Here is a 20,174-nt window from a genome sequence, read left to right on the forward strand (position 1 = left end):
CTGACAACCTACCCATTCAAGTAGGCAATTTAACGTTTCTAGTCGAATTCATTGTCATAGACATAGAAGAAGACCCAAACATTCCTCTAATTTTAGGTCGACCATTCTTAGCGTCCACCAGAGCGTTCTTTGATGTAGGAAACGGTAGAATGACACTTAAGAGTGGTGACAAATCGATCACCTTTATGATTCAAAAGTCTAAATCTCCACCAACCAAAACCGTTGAACCAACAAAAACGATTGGTAATAACCATGTTGTTTTACCAACTCCAACGGCAGTGCTTAACAATAATAAAACGCCTAAGTGTGGGGAAAATGAAGTAACACCTAATGATGACATGATAACAAAGAACCCCATTGTTGATACGAAATTAAATGATCCTGTTATTAATAGTTCAATGAAAAAACTTATTAAACGGATTCGCGATGCTAGAACCAAGGGGAACTTTAAGTTATGTAACCGATTAGTATCCAATCTGTCACCTAAAGAAAAGGAGAAACTAGTTGAAATTGTGGATATTACACAGGAATCCGACCAATGGCTTAAAGAAAAAGTCACGGATATGCAAGTTGATTATGGATCAAGAGAAATTGACGATGAAGTTAATCACAATTTTGACACCACAGCTACCTAAGTGTGGGGAGATTCAAGTGTTCTAAAAAGAAAATGATGTCTAGAGTTAGTTGTTCTGTTCTCGTGTAGTTCCGAGAATGGAATCCGATTGGTCTTTTCCGCTAGCAGACACTAAAGAACTAGTTTTCTCCCTCCATTCTGATTTTTTTTTTGTTTTATAGGTTTTATATGAAATTAATATGCTTTTCAAATTTAAGTTTTTGTGTGATTTTAAAAAAAAAATTACTTTATTTCATTAAGTTTAAAAAAAAATTGATTTCTAAAATTCGTCGTGAGTTGAAGACTAGGTCATTAAGCCGAAATTACTTTACCCGAGGGCGGGGCGACAAATTTTGTTATCATTATTTTTAATTTTATTGATTTAAAGTATGCCAAAAATATTATACTTTATAAATTTTTGAAAAGTGGGGTTATAAACCAAACTTCAAAAATATATATATATATATATGTTTGTATTTTATCATGTAAACAACAGGGTAAAACAACGCACTTTCAAAGACTGTCATTAAAGTTCAGCAAAAGGTACTGATTTTGACGACAAGATGCAAAATAACAAATGTGATATAATAAATGAAGGAATGAACGATGAGGCGCGCCATCTATCATTCGACGAGCTTTGTAATTACAAACTCGGTATTTTTAATCACTTTTCTATGCTAATCACCCTCATGAATTTAAATTATAGTCTGATTTCATGCAAATGAGGGCATTGCATGATCTTAAGTGTGGGGAAGGGTTATAAATTCTCTCAGGTTTATACTTGGTTTATTTGTCAAATTTTGTGAAAATTTGAAAAATTTTCAATTAAATGAAGTCAAAATCATGTTTATACATATTTATGAACGGTGAAAACTAGGTGATAATACCGAAATTATCGGAAAGGACAAAAATTGAGAAACAACCTAAAATGCTTGAATTCATTTAAAATGGAATAAAGGAGAATAAAAAGGCAAAGAAAGAAACTAAGTGTGGGGAGAATGTACCAAGTTATTCAATTAAAAACTATCTATCACATATTTTTGTACAAGATTATTGCAGGTACTTTTGTTTTGGATGATACTAATCAGTTTTACCCGATTTACTGTAAGAAAGATGGATCTACACGATGAATCAATTCCATCATTAAAAGGAAGTAAAGTCTTCCGAAAAAGACACACGCTTCTTGATTTAGGTCAAGAAGTTGTCGTCTAGACCAGCTGTAGGTTGACGAAAAATCTAGAAAAGTCATCTCTAAAATCAGCAGGAAATCCACGGACCTCAGCATCAAACAGGGTCGCCAAGTGGTCAGATTTATCCTAACCATGAGAAGGATTTATCTCGTACAATGGGGGGGCACCATGCAAATTAGCTTGATAAGACTAATGAATCAGATCCCCAGAAAGGATAATCTCCTTAAAGATTAAAAATCAGCTTTTAAGACTGATATTACTCAATCCTAGAGATTGACCTTAAAGATTGAGAATTCAAACTCATGGAATTCAATGATATCTAAACTCGAGCTTGAACGAGAAAATATTTTGATCAAAAATACAAACCGATTTGTTTTCTGAAAACCCATTTTCAATGCGTTCATTACCATTGAACGTAAAATCCTGAGAATTCATCAGAATTCATTAGGTCACCTGAACCAAATCGGGTGTCAACCGTAAGAACGGTGGTTGCATAGCATGGTCAGAGACAGGACCTTGTGCCAGACCGAAAAATCATAGGATGATCTTTACTATCGCTCCTACCAAGGATAGTTCTAGCATCCGACACGTTAAAAGACCATAATCATCTGCATGTCACGGGACATTGCCTTAACAGTTTCTTGTTCATCGCTTTCCTTTACAACCGGACGGTAGTTTACCGAAAGGTAATATACGGAACAAGTAAACTGGATGTGTGCTTTCCGATACCGGGATAGCAGTGGATTACACGAGCCTAAAAGTTTTAGCCAAAATAATGATCCACAAATATATTTTGCAACACCAATGATGGATCAAATCAGAAAACTTGTCTAGGGTAAAATCTAGCTTGAATTTTCAAAAGATTAAATGTTTTCATAAAGATCCAATTTCCTTAAAGGATCTAAATTTTTATAGTCATGTGGGACTGTAAACCGCCTTTCAAATGTGCACTTTGCTTTGGAAACCGAAAGTAAATCGGCTATTTGATTGCAAGTGTCGTTGACCTAAACCCAAGGCAACTGTGGATGACACACCCACCTTTAACCATCATTACTGTCATTGTTTATACCGCTATATCAAAATCACTGATGTACAAAATGTGATGAATAAAAAAGTGATTCATGTATGTTTTTATTTCAAGTTCTGTATTGCTTGAGGACAAGCAACGCTCAAGTGTGGGGATATTTGATAGTGTTCCAAATGAACATATATTTAGTAGCAATATCGTTCTAATATGTAAAGTTTTTAAATGTAATTTCCTTATTTTTAGTTGTAATAGTTAAATAAATAAGTGCGAAGACGAAAGACGCAAATCGCTCGAAAATGAAGATTTAAAGACAAAAACGAAGATTTGAAAGACCAAAACGTCCAAAAAGCTCAAAAGTACAAGATACAATCAAAAAGGTTCAAATTATTGATGAAGAACGTCTAAAAATGACAAGAGTACAAGTTACAAAACGCAAAGTACAAGATATTAAATTATACGAAAGGACGTTCGAAAATCCGGAACCGAGGCATGAACCAACTTTCAGCGCTCGACGCAACGGTGTAAAAATTACGAGTCAACTATGCACAAGAATAAAATATAATATTTAAATAATTCATAATAAGAATAATATTAAATAATAAAAAGTTGTTATTTGAGCATAGTTCAGGGGTCGTAAATGAAAATTTTAATTCTAATTTGCCTATAAAAAGGCAACGATGTATTACGATGAAGGGAGACTTTTTTTTTTTTTCGATCAATTTTCTCTATCTTTTTCTTACTTTTCTATATCAAATATCAATATCTATATTTATAATTCTCTATCATAATGTTAATGTAATAAGATATAACAATAATCTTAATTTTAATTTTAAATTATGATAATAATAAGATTTATGATAGAGATCGTTTGAGTGTGTAAGTCGAAATTCTGTCCGTGTAACGCTACGCTATTTTTAATCATTGTAAGTTATGTTCAACCTTTTTAATTTAATGTCTCGTAGCTAAGTTATTATTATGCTTATTTGAGCCGAAGTAATCGTGATGTTGGGCTAAAATATTAAGACGGGGTTATTGAACTTTGTACCATAATTGGGGTTTGGGCAAAAGACCGACACTTGTGGAAATTGGACTATTGACTATTAATAGATGGGGGGTATTGTCTAATTGAGTGACAACTCATTGGAGTCTGTCGAACCTATCTTCAAATTAATTATCCTAATAATTAATAATGATTATGGTTGTCCTATTTAGTGACGTTCATATGGAATCTATTATAATCATTTAATTAATTATTCGGGTTGGGTAATTGATTATTCAAACTGATCAAGTGGGTAAATTAATATTCATATCTAATCAAAACAGGGGTAGATTACATACAGTGATAACTGGTGTAATTGTTGACAGAAGTGATAACTGCGTCACAGTTTAAATCCTTAATTAGTTGGAATATTTGACTTCGGGTATAAGGGTAATTTGACGAGGATACTCGCACTTTATATTTATGACCGATGGACTATTATGGACAAAAACCAGATAGACGTATCAAATAAACCAGGACAAAGGACAATTAACCCATGGTAATAAATTAAAATCAACACGTCAAACATCATGATTACGGAAGTTTAAATAAGCATAATTCTTTTATTGTATTTCTCATCGTATCTTTATTTACTGTCATTTTATTACTCGCAATTTTATTTACTGTCATTTTATTTATTGTCATTATTTTACGCACTTTAATTATCGTCATTTATCTTTGCGCTTAAAATATAGAATCGACAAACCGGTCATTAAACGGTAAAACCCCCCTTTTATAATAATATTACTACTTATATAATTATATATATTTTGTATAAATATAGTTTTTAAAAATATAGTAAGTATCACCAGCTCCCTGTGGAACGAACCGGACTTACTAAAAACTACACTACTCTACGATTAGGTACACTGCCTATAGTGTTGTAGCAAGGTTTAGGTATATCCCATCCGTAAATTAATAAAACTTGTGTCATATTTTGTAGTATTTCCTAGTAAAAATAATACTATTTCGTACCCTCACGCTACATCATCATACACTATTCAAAATTCGAGAAGTGGAAGATGAGCAGATCTATCTCATGTTGTTTCCCTGGACTTTAAAGGGAGAAGCCAAAGATTGGTTAGAATTGTTACCTGAAGGGGCGATTGACACATGGGATGTTTTAGTTGAAAAATTTCTTAAACAATTCTTTCCGGCATCTAAAGCCGTGAGACTTCAAGGAGAAATTGTTACGTTCGCGCAAAAGCCAAATGAAACATTATATGAGGCATGGACAAGATTCGGAAGGATGTTGAGAGGATGTCCACAACACGGTTTAGACACTTATCAAATAGTACAAATATTCTACCAAGGTGTCAACGTTGCTACACGAAAAGACATCGATATAACAGCTGGTGGTTCCATTATGAAGAAAACCGCAACTGAAGCTTACAAAATCATTGATAACACAGCATCCCACTCACATGAGTGGCACCAAGAAAAAGATATATTTCGATCATCTAAAGCGGCTAGAGCCGATTCTAGCCATGACTTTGATTCCGTTTCCGCAAAAATAGATGCTTTCGAAAGACGAATGGAAAAGATGAATAAAGATATTCACGCAATACGAATCAGTTGTGAGCTATGCGGTGGACCACACTTATTGAAAGATTGTCACATTGAACCAACATTGGAACAACGAGAGAATGTTTCCTATATGAACCAAAGGCCTGGAAATAATTATCAACCGCCAAAGCTAAACTTCAATCGAAATCAAAACATTCTTTACAATCCAAAAGGACCCGACAATAACTCGTATAACCAACAAGGTCCGAATAACCAACCAACTCAAAACAACACTTTCAATCAACAAAGACCTGGCTTGTATAAACCACCACAACAAACCGACGAGAAGAAGTCAAATCTGGAAGAAGTGGTATTTAAGCTAGTTGAATCTCAAACACAATTTATTGAAACTCAAACCCAAACGAATGAGATGTTTGATCAGTCATTTAGAACTCAACAAGCTTCCATTTTGAATCTAGAAAAACAAGTAGGTACTCTTGTTAGATTGATGAGTGAAAGGGAACAAGGAAAGCTACCGAGTAATAATGAAGTAAATCCTCGGAATGAAAATGTTAACATGGTGTCAACAAATTCTGAAAAACCAGCTCCAGAAATTGGGAAGGTTTTAGATGTGAGTAACAATGAAGAAGTTACACCACCACCACCACCACCCGAGTATGTAAAGCCAGTGGTGGCACCATACAGACCACCCATCCCGTTTCCAAGAAAAGGAGTTGAGTATGAGCAAGTGATATGTAACAAAGTTGGTGATACCATTGGAAAGAAGAAAAAGAAAAAGAATAAGAAAGTACAAGAAACAAAAACCGTAGAAGTAAACCCGGTAAAGACAGTTCCACCAAAACCTCCACCTAGGGTAGGTGATCCGGGTGAATTTATTGTTCCTTGTCTACTTAGTGATTGTGTCATGTATGATGCACTAGCAGATTTAGGTGCGAGTGTGAGTGTTATGCCTCTTTTCTTATATAAGAGATTAGGTGTAGGTGAGTTAAGTCCAACGGATATGAGTGTTCGACTCTTTGATCAAACCATTAAGCACCCAGTTGGAATTGCTGACAACCTACCCATTCAAGTAGGTAATTTAACCTTTCTAGTCGAATTCATTGTCATTGACATAGAAGAGGACTCAAACATTCCTCTAATTTTAGGTCGACCATTCTTAGCGTCCACCGGGGCGTTATTTGATGTAAGAAATGGTAGAATGACACTTAGTAATGATGAAAAATCGATCACCTTTATGATTCGAAAGTCTAAATCTCCACCAACCAAAACCGTTGAACCAGCAAAAACGATTGGTAAGAACCATGTTGTTTTACCAACTCCAACGGTAGTGCTTAGCAATAATAAAACGCCTAAGTGTGGGGAAAATGAAGTAACACCTAATGATGACATGATAACAAAGAACCCCGTTGTTGATACGAAATTAAATGATCCCGTTACTAATAGTTCAATGAAGAAACTTATTAAACGGATTCGCGATGCTAGAACCAAGGGGAACTTTAAGTTATGTAACCGGTTAGTATCCAATCTATCACCTAAAGAAAAGGCGAAGCTAGTTGAATTTGTGGATATTACGGAAAAAGCTGGTCACTGGCTTAAAGCAAAAGTCACAGATATGCAAGTTGATTATGGTCCAAGAGAAATTGACGATGAAGTTAATCACAATTTCGACACCACATCTACCTAAGTGTGAGGAGATTCAAATATTCTAAAAAGAAAATGCTGTTTGGAGTTAGTTGTTCTGTTCTCGTGTAGTTCCGAGAATGGAATTCGATTGGTCTTTTCCGCTAGCAGACACTAAAGAACTAGTTTTCTCCCCCCATTCTGAATTTTTTTTGTTTTTTAGGTTTTATATGAAATTAATATGTTTTCTTTTTAAGTTTTGTGTGAATTTAAAAACAAAAATTTACTTTATTTCATTAAGTTGAAAAAAAATGATTTCTAAAATTCGTCGTGAGTTGAAGACTAGGCCGTTGAGCCAAAATTACTTTACCCGAGGGCGGGGCGAAAAATTTTTTCATCATTATTTTTAATTTTATTGATTTAAAGTATGCCAAAAAAAAATATATTTGATTTTATAAATTTTTGAACGTGGGGTAATATACCCAACTTTAAAAATATGTATATATGTTCGTATTTTATCATGTAAATAACAGGGTAAAACAACGCACTTTCAAAGACTAACATTAAGTTCAGCAAAAGGTACTGATTTTGACGACAAGATGCAAAACAACAAATGTGATATAATAAATGAAGGAATGAACGATGAGGCGCGCCATCTATCATTCGACGAGCTTTGTAATTACAAACTGGGTATTTTTAATCACTTTTCTACACTAATCACCCTCATGAATTAATAATTATAGTCTGATTTCATGCAAATGAGGGCATTGCATGATCTCAAGTGTGGGGAAGGGTTATAAATTCTCTCGGGTTTATACTTGGCTTATTTTCTAAATATTATGAAAATTTTAAAATTTTTTAACTAAATGAATTCAAAATCATGTTTATACATATTTATGAACGATAAAACTAGGTGTTAATGCCGAAATTATCGTTACCTCGGAAAGGACATAAATTGAGAAACAACCTAAAATGCTTGAATTCATTTAAAATGGAATAAAGGAGAATAAAAAGGCAAAGAAAGAAACTAAGTGTGGGGAGAATGTACCAAGTTATTCAATTAAAAATTATCTATCACATATCTTTGTACAAGATTATTGCAGGTACTTTTGTTTTGGATGATACTAATCAGTTTTACCCGGTTTACTGTAATATATTTGAAAGAAAGATGGATCTACACGATGAATCAATTCCATCATTAAAAGGAAGTAAAGTCTTCCGAAAAAGACACGCGCTTCTTGATTTAGGTCAAGAAGTTGTCGTCCAGACCAGCTGTAGGTTGACGAAAAATCTAGAAAAGTCATCTCTAAAATCAGCAGGAAATCCACGGACCTCAGCATCAAACAGGGTCGCCATGTGGTCAGATTTATCCTAACCATGAGAAGGATTTATCTCGTACAATGGGGAGGCACCGTGCAAATTAGCTTGATAAGACTAATGAATCAGATCCCCAGAAAGGATAATCTCCTTAAAGATTAAAAATCAGCTTTTAAGACTGATATTACTCAATCCTAGAGATTGACCTTAAAGATTGAGAATTCAAACTCATGGAATTCAATGATATCTAAACTCGAGCTTGAACGAGAAAATATTTTGATCAAAAATACAAATCGATTTGTTTTCTGAAAACCCATTTTCAATGCGTTCATTACCATTGAACGTAAAATCCTAGGAATTCACCTGGAATTCATTAGGTCACCTGAACCAAATCGGGTGTCAACCGTAAGAACGGTGGTTGCATAGCATGGTCGGAGACAGGACCTTGTGCCAGACCAAAAAATCATAGGATGATCTTTACTATCGCTCCTACCAAGGATAGTTCTAGCATCCGACACGTTAAAAGACCATAATCAAATGCATGTCACGGGACATTGCCTTAACAGTTTCTTGTTCATCGCTTTCCTTTACAACCGGACGGTAGTTTACCGAAAGGTAATATACGGAACAAGTAAACTGGATGTGTGCTTTCCGATACCGGGATAGCAGTGGATTACACGAACCTAAATGTTTTTAGCCAAAATATTGATCCACAAATATATTTTGCAACACCGATGGTGGGTCAAATCAAAAAACTTGTCTAGGGTAAAATCTAGCTTGAATTTTTAAAAGATCAAATGTTTTTATAAAGATCCAATTTCCTAAAGGATCTACATTTTTATAGTCATGTGGGACTGTAAACCGCCTTTCAAATGTGCACTTTGCTTTGGAAACCGAAAGTAAATCGGCTATTTGATTGCAAGTGTCGTTGACCTAAACCCAAGGCAACTGTGGATGACACACCCACCTTTAACCATGGTTCTATTGTTAATATCATTGTTTATACCGCTCTATCAAAATCACTGATGTACAAAGTGTGAAGAATAAAGAAGTGATTCGTGTGATGTATTATATTATTTCAAGACTGTATTGCTTGAGGACAAGCAACGCTCAAGTGTGGGGATATTGATAAGGCTAAAAAGGAACATATATTTCATAGCAAAATCCCCCAAGAAAGACAAGATTTTAGTTGCAATTGTTCCATTTTCGAGTAATATTCGTTTATTTTAAATAAGTGAGAAGACAAAAGGCAAAAAACGAAGATTTGAAGACGCAAAGGTCCAAAAAGCTAAAAAGTACAAGATACAATCAAGAAGGTTCAAATTATTGATGAAGAACGTCTAAAAATGACAAGAGTACAAGTTACAAAACGCAAAGTACACGATATAAAATTGTACGAAAGGACGTTCGAAAATCCGGAACCGGGGCATGAACCAACTTTCAGCGCTCGACGCAACGGTGTAAAAATTACGAGTCAACTATGCACAAGAATAAAATATAATATTTAAATAATTCATAATAAGAATAATATTAAATAATAAAAAGTTGTTAATTGAGCATAGTTCAGGGGTCGTAAATGAAAATTCAATTTCTAATTTCGCTATATAACGATCTATGTAATTTCAATTGAGGAGAACCTTTTTCGATCATTTTTTTTTCTATCATCTTTCTACCGATCCAATATCTATTATCAATATCAATATCTAAAAATCTCTATCATAATGTTAATGTAATAAGATATAACAATAATCTTAATTTTAAGTTTAAATTATGATAATAATAAGATTTATGATAGAGATCGTTTGAGTGTGTAAGTCGAAATTCTGTCCGTGTAACGCTACGCTATTTTTAATCATTGTAAGTTATGTTCAACCTTTTTACATTAATGTCTCGTAGTTAAGTTATTATTATGCTTATTTAAAACGAAGTAATCATGATGTTGGGCTAATTACTAAAATTGGGTAATTGGGCTTTGTACCATAATTAAGGTTTGGGCAAAAGACCGACACTTGTGGAAATTGAACTATTGACTATTAATAGATGGGGGGTATTGTCTAATTGAGTGACAACTCATTGGAGTCTGTCGAACCTATCTTCAAATTAATTAACCTAATAATTAATAATGATTATGGTTGTCCTATTTAGTGATGTTCATATGGAATCTGTTATAATCATTTAATTAATCAATTGGGTTGGGTAATTGATTATTCATTCTGATCAAGTGGATGAATTAATATTCATAAACTAATTAAAACAGGGGTGGATTACATACAGTGATAACTGGTGTAATTGTTGACAGAAGTGATAACTGCGTCACAGTTTAAATCCTTAATCAGTTGGAATATTTGACTTCGGGTATAAGGGTAATTTGACGAGGATACTCGCACTTTATATTTATGACCGATGGACTATTATGGACAAAAACCAGATAGATGTATCAAATAAACCAGGACAAAGGACAATTAACCCATGGTAATAAATTAAAATCAACACGTCAAACATCATGATTACGGAAGTTTAAATAAGCATAATTCTTTTATTATATTTCTCATCGTATCTTTATTTACTGTCATTTTATTACTCGCAATTTTATTTTCTGTCATTTTATTTATCGCAATTTATTTTACGCACTTTAATTTTTGTCATTTATTTTTACGCTTAAAATCGACAAACCGGTCATTAAACGGTAAAACCCCCATTTTATAATAATACTACTACTTATTTATATATATATTTTTACAAATAAACTTAATAATATAGCGTTAACTTCACCAGCTCCCTGTGGAACGAACCGGACTTACTAAAAACTACACTACTCTACGATTAGGTACACTGCCTATAGTGTTGTAGCAAGGTTTAGGTATATCCCATCCGTAAATTAATAAAACTTGTGTCATATTTTGTAGTATTTTGTATTAAAAATAATACTATTTCGTACCCTCACGCTACAACATCATAGTCCTACACTAAACATTCCTATAAGTTTAATTTACTAAGAAAGTGTAATGCAAACACTAAATGGATGTGCAAATTAACAGCATAAACAGCACATATGATATTATAAAGTTTGAGTAAATGATTTTAGGGTTTCATATCAACAATCAGTCATATGAAATCAGAGTGCATGAAGTAACCTAAATGTTGTTTGAGAAAAAGTAATAACCTGGATTCGCCATTCAAAGGTTTGAGTGTAGATGACGATTGTCTGGAACTAAATGATGGTGTTTGAGATGGCTTTGCAAGGAAAGAGATGGTAGCAGTTGAAGAGATCTTTGTAATCAAGTGCGTATCTTACTTGAGCAAATGAAGGGATGGTCTTTTAAATGCTCGATTTATTTGTAGGTAGATATTTTTAAGGGAACCGGTTCCAAGTTTCCCTCTAAATTAGATGTTTCTAGCATATACAAATTGCACCCTTTATTTTAGTGGTATTTGCAATTGGTGAACTACTTTTTAGGGTTCAAACAAAATGTTTTGGTTTATATGTTATTTAACTTGTTTTGTTTGATTCCTTGCTATGTTAGAGTGCAAATTTCTAGTGCACTTAAAGCATTGCATACTTGTGAAACAGGCACATGATCAAGCGTTTTAGGAAGCACTACAAAGTGTTTTAGTGGCAATTACAAATCTAACAAATTACTAAGTTTCCTTAAACATGCTGCATATTCCATTTTGAAAAGTCTAGCACACCAAGGTTACAAAGTAAACATAATTTTCACAACCAAGTGTTTAAGGAAGGATTACAAACCTAATAAAGTACCATAATTTACAGCACAGAGCAGTTGATGATAGTTTAGAAATTCAGGCATACATAGTTACGACACACATAATTTACATAAATTAGAAAAGCCCTTCAATCTATATGAAGGTACTTGAGTTGTTCTGGATTACATGTTAATCCCAAAAGATTGGCACCAGCAACCTACTTCTTCTGTCCTTGTTCACTGCGAGTCTTCTTTGTTGTGGCCTTTCCTTCTTCCGAATCAACGGTAAATATTATAGCGCACCTAGCCGTTTTCTTCGATGTTCCTTGTTTTGTTTTTGGCTCCTGATCCAACTCCTGTGGCGGTGGAGTCACCATGGTTTCTAGGCCTTCTTCTCGTTGTTCTGACGGTTGTGTTTGTGGAGTCATTATGGATTCTGAGTCTACATTAGGCAAAATAATGACTTTTAATATGATAATTTTGGCACAAACAACCATGAATAGTGATAACAAGATAGAAACCTCAAAACAGAAACAGAGGTACATTATTTGAATAGTTAGCGCAGGTGATTACAATATTCGAAGATGTAGTAAATAGCAAACAATGTAATCTCAGAATAAGTTGGCAATTTTATGGTCTGAAAAGTATACCTCATAATATATAATAGCAGCATTCAAATATTAGAGTGCTAAAAAGAATGAGGCTGCTGTTTTTAAGAGGCGAACCTAGTGTCTGAGCAGTTGTCGGTATGTTAGCTGGAGGTGTATTAGGAATGGGTTCCGGAATTTCATCTCGGAGGCGTACAACGATGAACTCTGGGTAGTTTTTCCTTGATTGTGGTTGTAGCGGAACTGAAACGTATGTTTTTGTCCTGCAATTTCCTGTATAGGTGGTGGTAGTTCATTGGCCTGATCATACCCTTGGACTATGACCAAATCTTCACATGTGTGTCCAACAATTTGGGTACCAGCATCTGAGAAGAACGTGAAGAATGCTGGCGTTGTCGTGTTGTTGACAATTGTTTTGAAACAGTAACTGCAATATGTAAAAACAATATAGTTACAGGATGCAGTTGCGATGTGCAGCTGGTATTATTTTATTTTTTTACTTATGTGTGTTTAAAAGTTGTCTAGTTGTCTGGGTCTTGTGGGTCCTGTAAGCGAATTTGGTAGGGTCATTGACATCCTCTGTCACTTTCAATGAACAATCATTGCAACATTTGTAGAACCAATCCCTGTTGTCACCCACTTGTTCAATAATGGCTTCACATGTGAATTCTATAGATTGTGGTTTAAACATTTTAGATGTATAGGATGATGTAATGCGAAGTATAATTTGAAAGTAGTAATACCTGCTGCTATGTCTGCGCTGATAGAAAATGACTCCATGTAAATGTGAAAGAAATTTTTATGTGTTTTTTATTCATCACAAGTTAACGTTGGTTTTTTTTCATGTATGTACATATACTTTTTTGGACAACGTATATGTTTTACAGATTGTATTTACAGATGCACAAATATTTCTTAACCTTATGCCTACCCGATAGTTGTTGAGGTTGTGTGTTAGCAGTTCTCTGACAGGAATCCTGTTGTGGTACCGTTCAATTGACAAGTCAGTCAGCCTAATCCGATTGATGTCCAAAGGTGGGCTTGCTAGGTACCGATCGCGGTGCCTGTATGCGGAAACCGTAGGAAATTGTCACCAGTGTTATTAAAAAAACAGTAATAAGGTTAAGCCTGCATAGGCACTCACTCATGTATTGACTCGAGAAATTCTGGTATACGCGGGTTAAAGTAACAGTGGGTGGCCTGAGAAGCGCTCAGCTGGACCTCTCCTTTACATCACACAAACCATGATAATAGTTAGTGCTCGAACAGTTACAAAAGCATGAGCAAAACACGGTATATGTTAGTAATTATGTAAAGGATTTTGGATTTTTATACATACCACGATAGACCTTTGGTCGACACGAACTGACCGCTAAGATGACCGATTTTTCCATAGAATCGTACATGTCCGCATCAAAAGCCATAGCCAGGTCATTCCAGAGGGTGAGTTGAATTGTATCTCCGTTGAACAAAGGCCACATTGTTTAGAATTGTTAAATGCAAATAAAGTGGTATACAATTAATAACAGTTAGAATTGTATATACAAATTCCAGCTAAGTAATTTAAGCATGTTTTTTGTAAAATGTAGGTGCAACTTACTTCAGGTTTGTGAGGTTAATCGTTCTTCGTATAACTTGATTATGGTTAACATCTCCCATCACCATCGGATCTTCAAGTCGTTCAATGCAACCAATGTAGTCTGTTTGTGTCAATTACACATTAGTTGGTATTCAATTTCTTTTAAGCCTACTTGTTATTGCGGTGTACTTACCAGCAAGTACGGTAGTGTTTGGCAAGCGTGTACGGAGCTGATTGTAGGAAACAAACTGGAAATAGTGTTCCGGAAACAATGCCCCAGGCATAAGTTCAAAAGTTGTATTCCTATCAAAAGAAAGGGTCGTTGGTCCGGGTAGAACCTTCTCCCACCTAGTAGTTGCGTGGTAAGAGAAATTACCTATCATATACACTGAATTTAAATTCATCAGTTCATCCAAAAATTCCTTGCCAGAATAGCACATGTTGACTAGCATAGGGTAGCTCTGCAGGATTATACATAAAAATGTCAATCACACTTTTTAAATGAAGCTCAGAAAATAGTGGTCTAAAGGGTTGATGAAAGAATACCATCTCATCGATTAGCATGCAGCAGTACCCATTCGGTGCTTGAGTGTGAAAATTGTAAGTTACCTACTTTCGGTAAATTCTTGCAGCGATAGTCCTATTACTATCGCCTGCTGCAAGTTGTGCCAACGCTGTAATCTGTGCCATACTGTCAAACCCAAAAGTAAAAAAAATTATATTTCCAAAAAAACTATTTACTATATACATAATGTTCCTGTGGATTTGTTGTTTTAATCGATAGTATGGGCAACCACAGTTGTATCGAAGTTAGCTATTGTGGAAAGGAAATCTGTGTACACGATATTTTTCGTGACGTTTGCTTGTTGGCCTTCATGCTGTCTAATCAGTATTCTCAAACCGTCTGGTGATGTAGCCCGTGAGAGTGCAACATAAAGTTGTCCGTGGCTAAAAATTGGTTTAGGTAGATAAACGCCTATTTTGTTGAGCGACTGGCCCTGACTCTTATTTATGGTCATTGCATACGAAACTTTCAATGGGAACTGCTGCCTTTTTAAAACATAAGGTAATGTTGGTTCTTTGTGGATGAGTTTCATCCTCGGGAAGAAGATTTTTTCACCAACCCTTGTCCCCGTGATAATCTCCGCTTCAACTGCTTTTGTTAGGAGTTGAGTTACTATCATCCTAGTACCATTACAGAGGCCGCCTGCGATGCTAATATTCTGCAACAAAATAGCTGGCACCCCTATTTTTAGTTCGAGCAGGTGCGGTGGCAGGCCAGGGTAATTTAGCGTGTTCAAGTATTCTGTTGGATATAATAGTTCCAACTCGCCACCGTCATTCCCTTGCGGTGTAGCAGTATCATAACTTACGTAGGTTGTAACAGGGCCACCAACCATATCGACCACCATCTTATTTATGGTGTCTGCTGCATCGTTTTTCGGGCAAACAATAGCTTTTTGTTGTAACTCTGCAGCACTTGGATTCTGTAACGTTTCTGGGGGGTAGATAAACGAAATTAGATTGGCCAACCCATTTTCATCATCTGGAAAACAGTAGGTGGCAGGAATTTGTACCCAACTACTATTAACCGGGTCTTCCAAATCACGTGTACCAACCTCGCCATTCCCAATATCCAGTAACCAGGCGGAGAAAGCAGTGTTTCTCTCCTTTTTCGAGGGCGTCAGCCCTGGCTGCATTAAGCGCATATTTTCAGTAAGGACAAACACCTTGAATTCCTGCCACAAATATGAAGATGTAATGCAAGAATGGACTATAGTCGATTTCTTTCCTTTTTTATGAACGGGTAATGTTTGTTTAAAGTCACCACCGAGAATCATAGACTTACCTCTGAATGGTTAGTTTTTGTTACCAAGAATGTCTCGCAGGCTGTGATCAAGAGCTTCGAAGCATCGCTTAGTATTCATCGGTGCCTCGTCCCACACAATAAGATCTGTGCTTTCAAGTAGTTTCGCCATTTGTGTGTTTTTGTTTATGTTGCACATCGACTCATCGGTAAGGTCAATAGGGAGTTTGAATCGAGAGTGAGCAGTTCTGCTCGAAGGCAGTAACAAAGATGCGATTCCGGAAGATGCCACAGCAAGAACAATCTTTCCCTTGGCCCTTAGACAAGTGATTATGGCCTTCCATAAGAATGTCTTACCGGTGCCACCATGACCATAAACGAACAAAAGCTCTGTCCTGTTGTTCGAGGAAGAATCACGTATCAGTTCGTAGATTCTCCTCTGCTTCACATTTATCCTAGATTCTAGATGACTCAGTTTCTCTCCTCCATGATCAAACGGTTTGCAAGATCTAGTAGAAGGTCATCTGGCAGAGACGGTAATGCAAAGTCGTTGAGTGTCTTCCCACACTGGTTTAGAAGGATTTCAACCTCATAAAGAACATAATTATGAAGGTCATCTCTATTTATGTGCAGCTTCGGCATCTTCAGAGAGGCCGCTGCTCGCAAAGGTATGTCTTCAGACATCATTTCCCAGTGCTTTTCCCAAAGAGCAAGCGAATTTGAGACTTCAGAATACACCAGGATGTGTGCAAAAAGCGACCGCAACTGAAAAGCACTGGCGGATGCCAATGCTTCCTCCAGTGCTATAGTCCATTCTTTATCATCACCAAGAAGGCCAACGGCCTCGCAAGGAGAACGGTATGTCTGGTATTCAACTTGGTTCACGGTTCTAATATCTACAAAGTTTGTGCACCCCTTTTGATGGCACAAAAGCATTCTTGAGAAAAAAGCCTCTCCGAATGAGGGATGTATGTATGACATCCTTCCAATCGAAGACTTGTTAATATTTGCCCTACGTTTCCATCTTTTCTGTGCTTGATACCAAACAAATTCAGATGGGAAATCCAAATATGCCAGGTGCCTTCCAGCTGAAGAAGAGGCGTTATAGCATAGCCACTCAGTCAAAGTAGTTTTCTTCTTTTCCGTGTTTTCAATAATTTCTTGAAGCGATTGCTTGCCACGGAGCTTCATAAGCTGCATATTCTCTAAATAGACAGACAGGATCTGAACCGCCGGTTCACGATGATGAATTGGGAAGTTAAAAATGTGCCAGCAAGCCTCGTGCGGGCAAATGAACCGGGAATCTATAAAATTCTGAACTTCATCTACTAGTTGAGAGACCTGTGACCTCGCACGGCTGTTACTACCGACTGATTTGGATATGCGAGCAGCAATGCGGTCGGTGCCCTTTGAAATGTTCTTGAACAGATATTTGATCAGGGTTGTTGATCCACAGCACTCAACATTTATATGAGCTTGGAAAGTCATACAAAGTAGTCTGTTGTAAGGAACTACATAGCTGTTATCGAAATGGACCCCGGAACGCGTTGTATACACACCAGTATTACGCCTTCGGTAGTGTGCACGCCCATCAGCATCAAAGAAGGTTTTCTCGTTGTATTTTTTCGGGAAATTTTTTGTGCAAGTGGGTCCTTCCATGCACGGTGCACGTAAGTTGGGAATGCCACAGGGCCCATGCATCATAGTCGCAGAGACCACTGCGTAACCAGCGAGGTCAGTTCTCGGGTCAGGAAGTTTAGCAGATATGTAATCATCTATTCTTTCTCTTATATGTGATGAGACTGAGGAATACAACCACACCAATGTATGACAATGGGGCAACCCTCTTTTCTGGAACTCAATGGTATACAGAACTGCAAAATCGCGAAAAAATGACGTTAGCATCGATTAAAAAAAGAAGTAAACAGCAGAGTCAACTTAATACAAAAGTAAGTGGAAATCATGTTGTAGAATTACCTCTTCTAAAGTCACCCAGTGGTTTCCCGTCTTTTAAAAAAGCAACAAATTGTTTGACTTTGAAGCGGAAAACTCTTGCGACAATATCAGCACGGTCTGATGCAGTAAGCAGAGGAAAAGGTTGCAGATACCGAGCTATTTCTGGCCACCTAACGTTGCATGTAAAAGTGATAAAGAATTGTGGATTCCCAAAAACACGACAAATCGCCAGGGCATCAAGATAGTGACTGTACATATAATGGGGACCGCCAGTGAAAGAAGCTGGGAGGATAGTTCTACTGCCGACATCTGAACCGGTCTGATCACCCCTGCTAATGGCGTCGTACAAACCCGAGAGGTAATCTTTCCTGATGTCTTTCTGTTTCTTCCTAATGTAATCCATCCGATCTAATTCAATACTGCAATACACCGTGACAACATACTGCTGAAAGAGCCGCCCGAGCCTCATCATGAGACTGTAAGAATTTAGCCTATCATGAAGCTGGTAGCAATAGAACATATTCATCGTCATTTTTCTAACCCGGCTACCAGTGGAACCTGGAGCGTCAATCAACTTTAAATCAGTATGGAAGCCTGGTTCGCCAAAAAAGAACATCAATGGGAATTGTAGCGACATATACGACGGATGAAGTTTGTTGACTCGCTTTGGGTACTCAGACCTTGGGTGGATTATTACATCATAATCCGAAAGTGCCCGCGGACCAGTATCAAAGACAATAGCCCCTATTGCATCAGAAGTAGGAAGGCTATGTTTCTTTGATCCGGCGACACTGAACAATCGAATCTTGAAAGTTGGTATCTCAGCAGCATTACACTAATCTCTGGCTGTCCGGAACAGCCTTACAAGTTCATTGTGCGTATCGAGCAACACAATAAGTCTGCGAACAATATCTTCACAGATGCGATTTGAATTCCCGCCACCAAAATGGGATATTCTGTTTTCAACTCCAGTGTCTGTTTCGTAGATGTAAAGCTGCAGGAATCGTGGACGTGTTCCCGGTTGAGGGCCTAGGGAACCAATCCAGTGGTAAATCTGCTCCGAAACTTTGAAAACATATGGAGACCGGCTGTCATTTATGGTCTCATCAATGCGCGCGCCGAAAGAGGTCATACTGAACATCTGATTGTAGGCACGGACGTTATCCATGAAACCGCGCGTTTCTAAAAGTTCCTTCAAAGCGCCGGGAGGTTCTTCATAAGCCGGTAACCGTACTCGCCCATTTTTACAGCAACAATGATAGTGGACCTTTTTGTCCTTGAAGGTTTTTTTTATACGTTCGTCATGCCAAAATAGGGCCCCACAATGGCTACAGACGTATGTGCTATCACCGTAGTCACGATACAGAGGAGAGAAAGCTGAAAAAGGGGAAAATCAATTAAGACAACAAATACAGCGACCGCAATATGGCGTTAAAGATACCAAAAAAAGGAAGAAACAACAGGGTAAGAATAACAAAGATACAACAATGTTGGAAAAATATGGACAAAAGTACTTGTTAAAGAGCTTCCACAGATACACAAAAAAATACCAATGAATACATTCAGGAACATACATTACCTGAAGAATCGAAAGGCGCAGACAAACTATATATGGATGTAACTCCATGTTGAAGTAATGGAGCAGCTAACTGCGGGGCGTGTCCGGAGTCAACGACGTCTGGTAAAAAAGGAAGTTTACAAATTTACAAATAAGACCTAAAAACAGGCAACAGTCACATTAAAAAAGAGAACCCAAATTTATAACACTCCCAAACATACCTAAAGTAGTATCGTAAGTTGCCGATGACGATGCTTCCAAATTACGCCTGCGCAGGAATCCCCGCCTTGTAGTTTGGTGTACAGAGACTACATCATCGGTTGCATCTGTTTTGTCATCCCTTTTTTTTCTTTTTCGCGCAACTCTCACCATTATAATCAGCAACACAATTATGAAGACAAAAAAAAATTAACAACACTATAGAGACGAAGCATTGCATCAACGAACGGCAACACATACTATGGAAGGAACAACGTAGACCAAGGTAACAACATATTTAATAAAAAAAAAAAAAAATTACCTGGAATGATCTGCAAATGCACGAGCCTGAATTTAAGAAAGGCATTTTTTAAAATGTTAATATGAATTAATAAATCCTATATATGTTGTGGGCAAACTAAGGTGTAGGA

General features: G+C 36.6%; 1 protein-coding gene across 1 annotated transcript; it reads right to left on the reverse strand.

Annotated features, from left to right (window-relative positions):
- Window positions 1-16,083: 16,083 nt before the first annotated feature.
- Window positions 16,084-19,917, reverse strand: LOC139899981 (uncharacterized). The gene is made up of 6 exons (XM_071882802.1): window positions 19,767-19,917; window positions 19,567-19,665; window positions 18,853-19,364; window positions 18,009-18,792; window positions 16,529-17,905; window positions 16,084-16,421 (listed from the first exon to the last, which is right to left on the reverse strand). Exons 1-6 carry the CDS (start codon window positions 19,915-19,917, stop codon window positions 16,084-16,086), a joined length of 3,261 nt encoding a protein of 1,086 aa, XP_071738903.1.
- Window positions 19,918-20,174: the final 257 nt, after the last annotated feature.

Source organism: Rutidosis leptorrhynchoides, chromosome 3 (genome assembly GCF_046630445.1).
Source record: "Rutidosis leptorrhynchoides isolate AG116_Rl617_1_P2 chromosome 3, CSIRO_AGI_Rlap_v1, whole genome shotgun sequence".
Classification (NCBI taxonomy): Eukaryota; Viridiplantae; Streptophyta; class Magnoliopsida; order Asterales; family Asteraceae; genus Rutidosis; species Rutidosis leptorrhynchoides.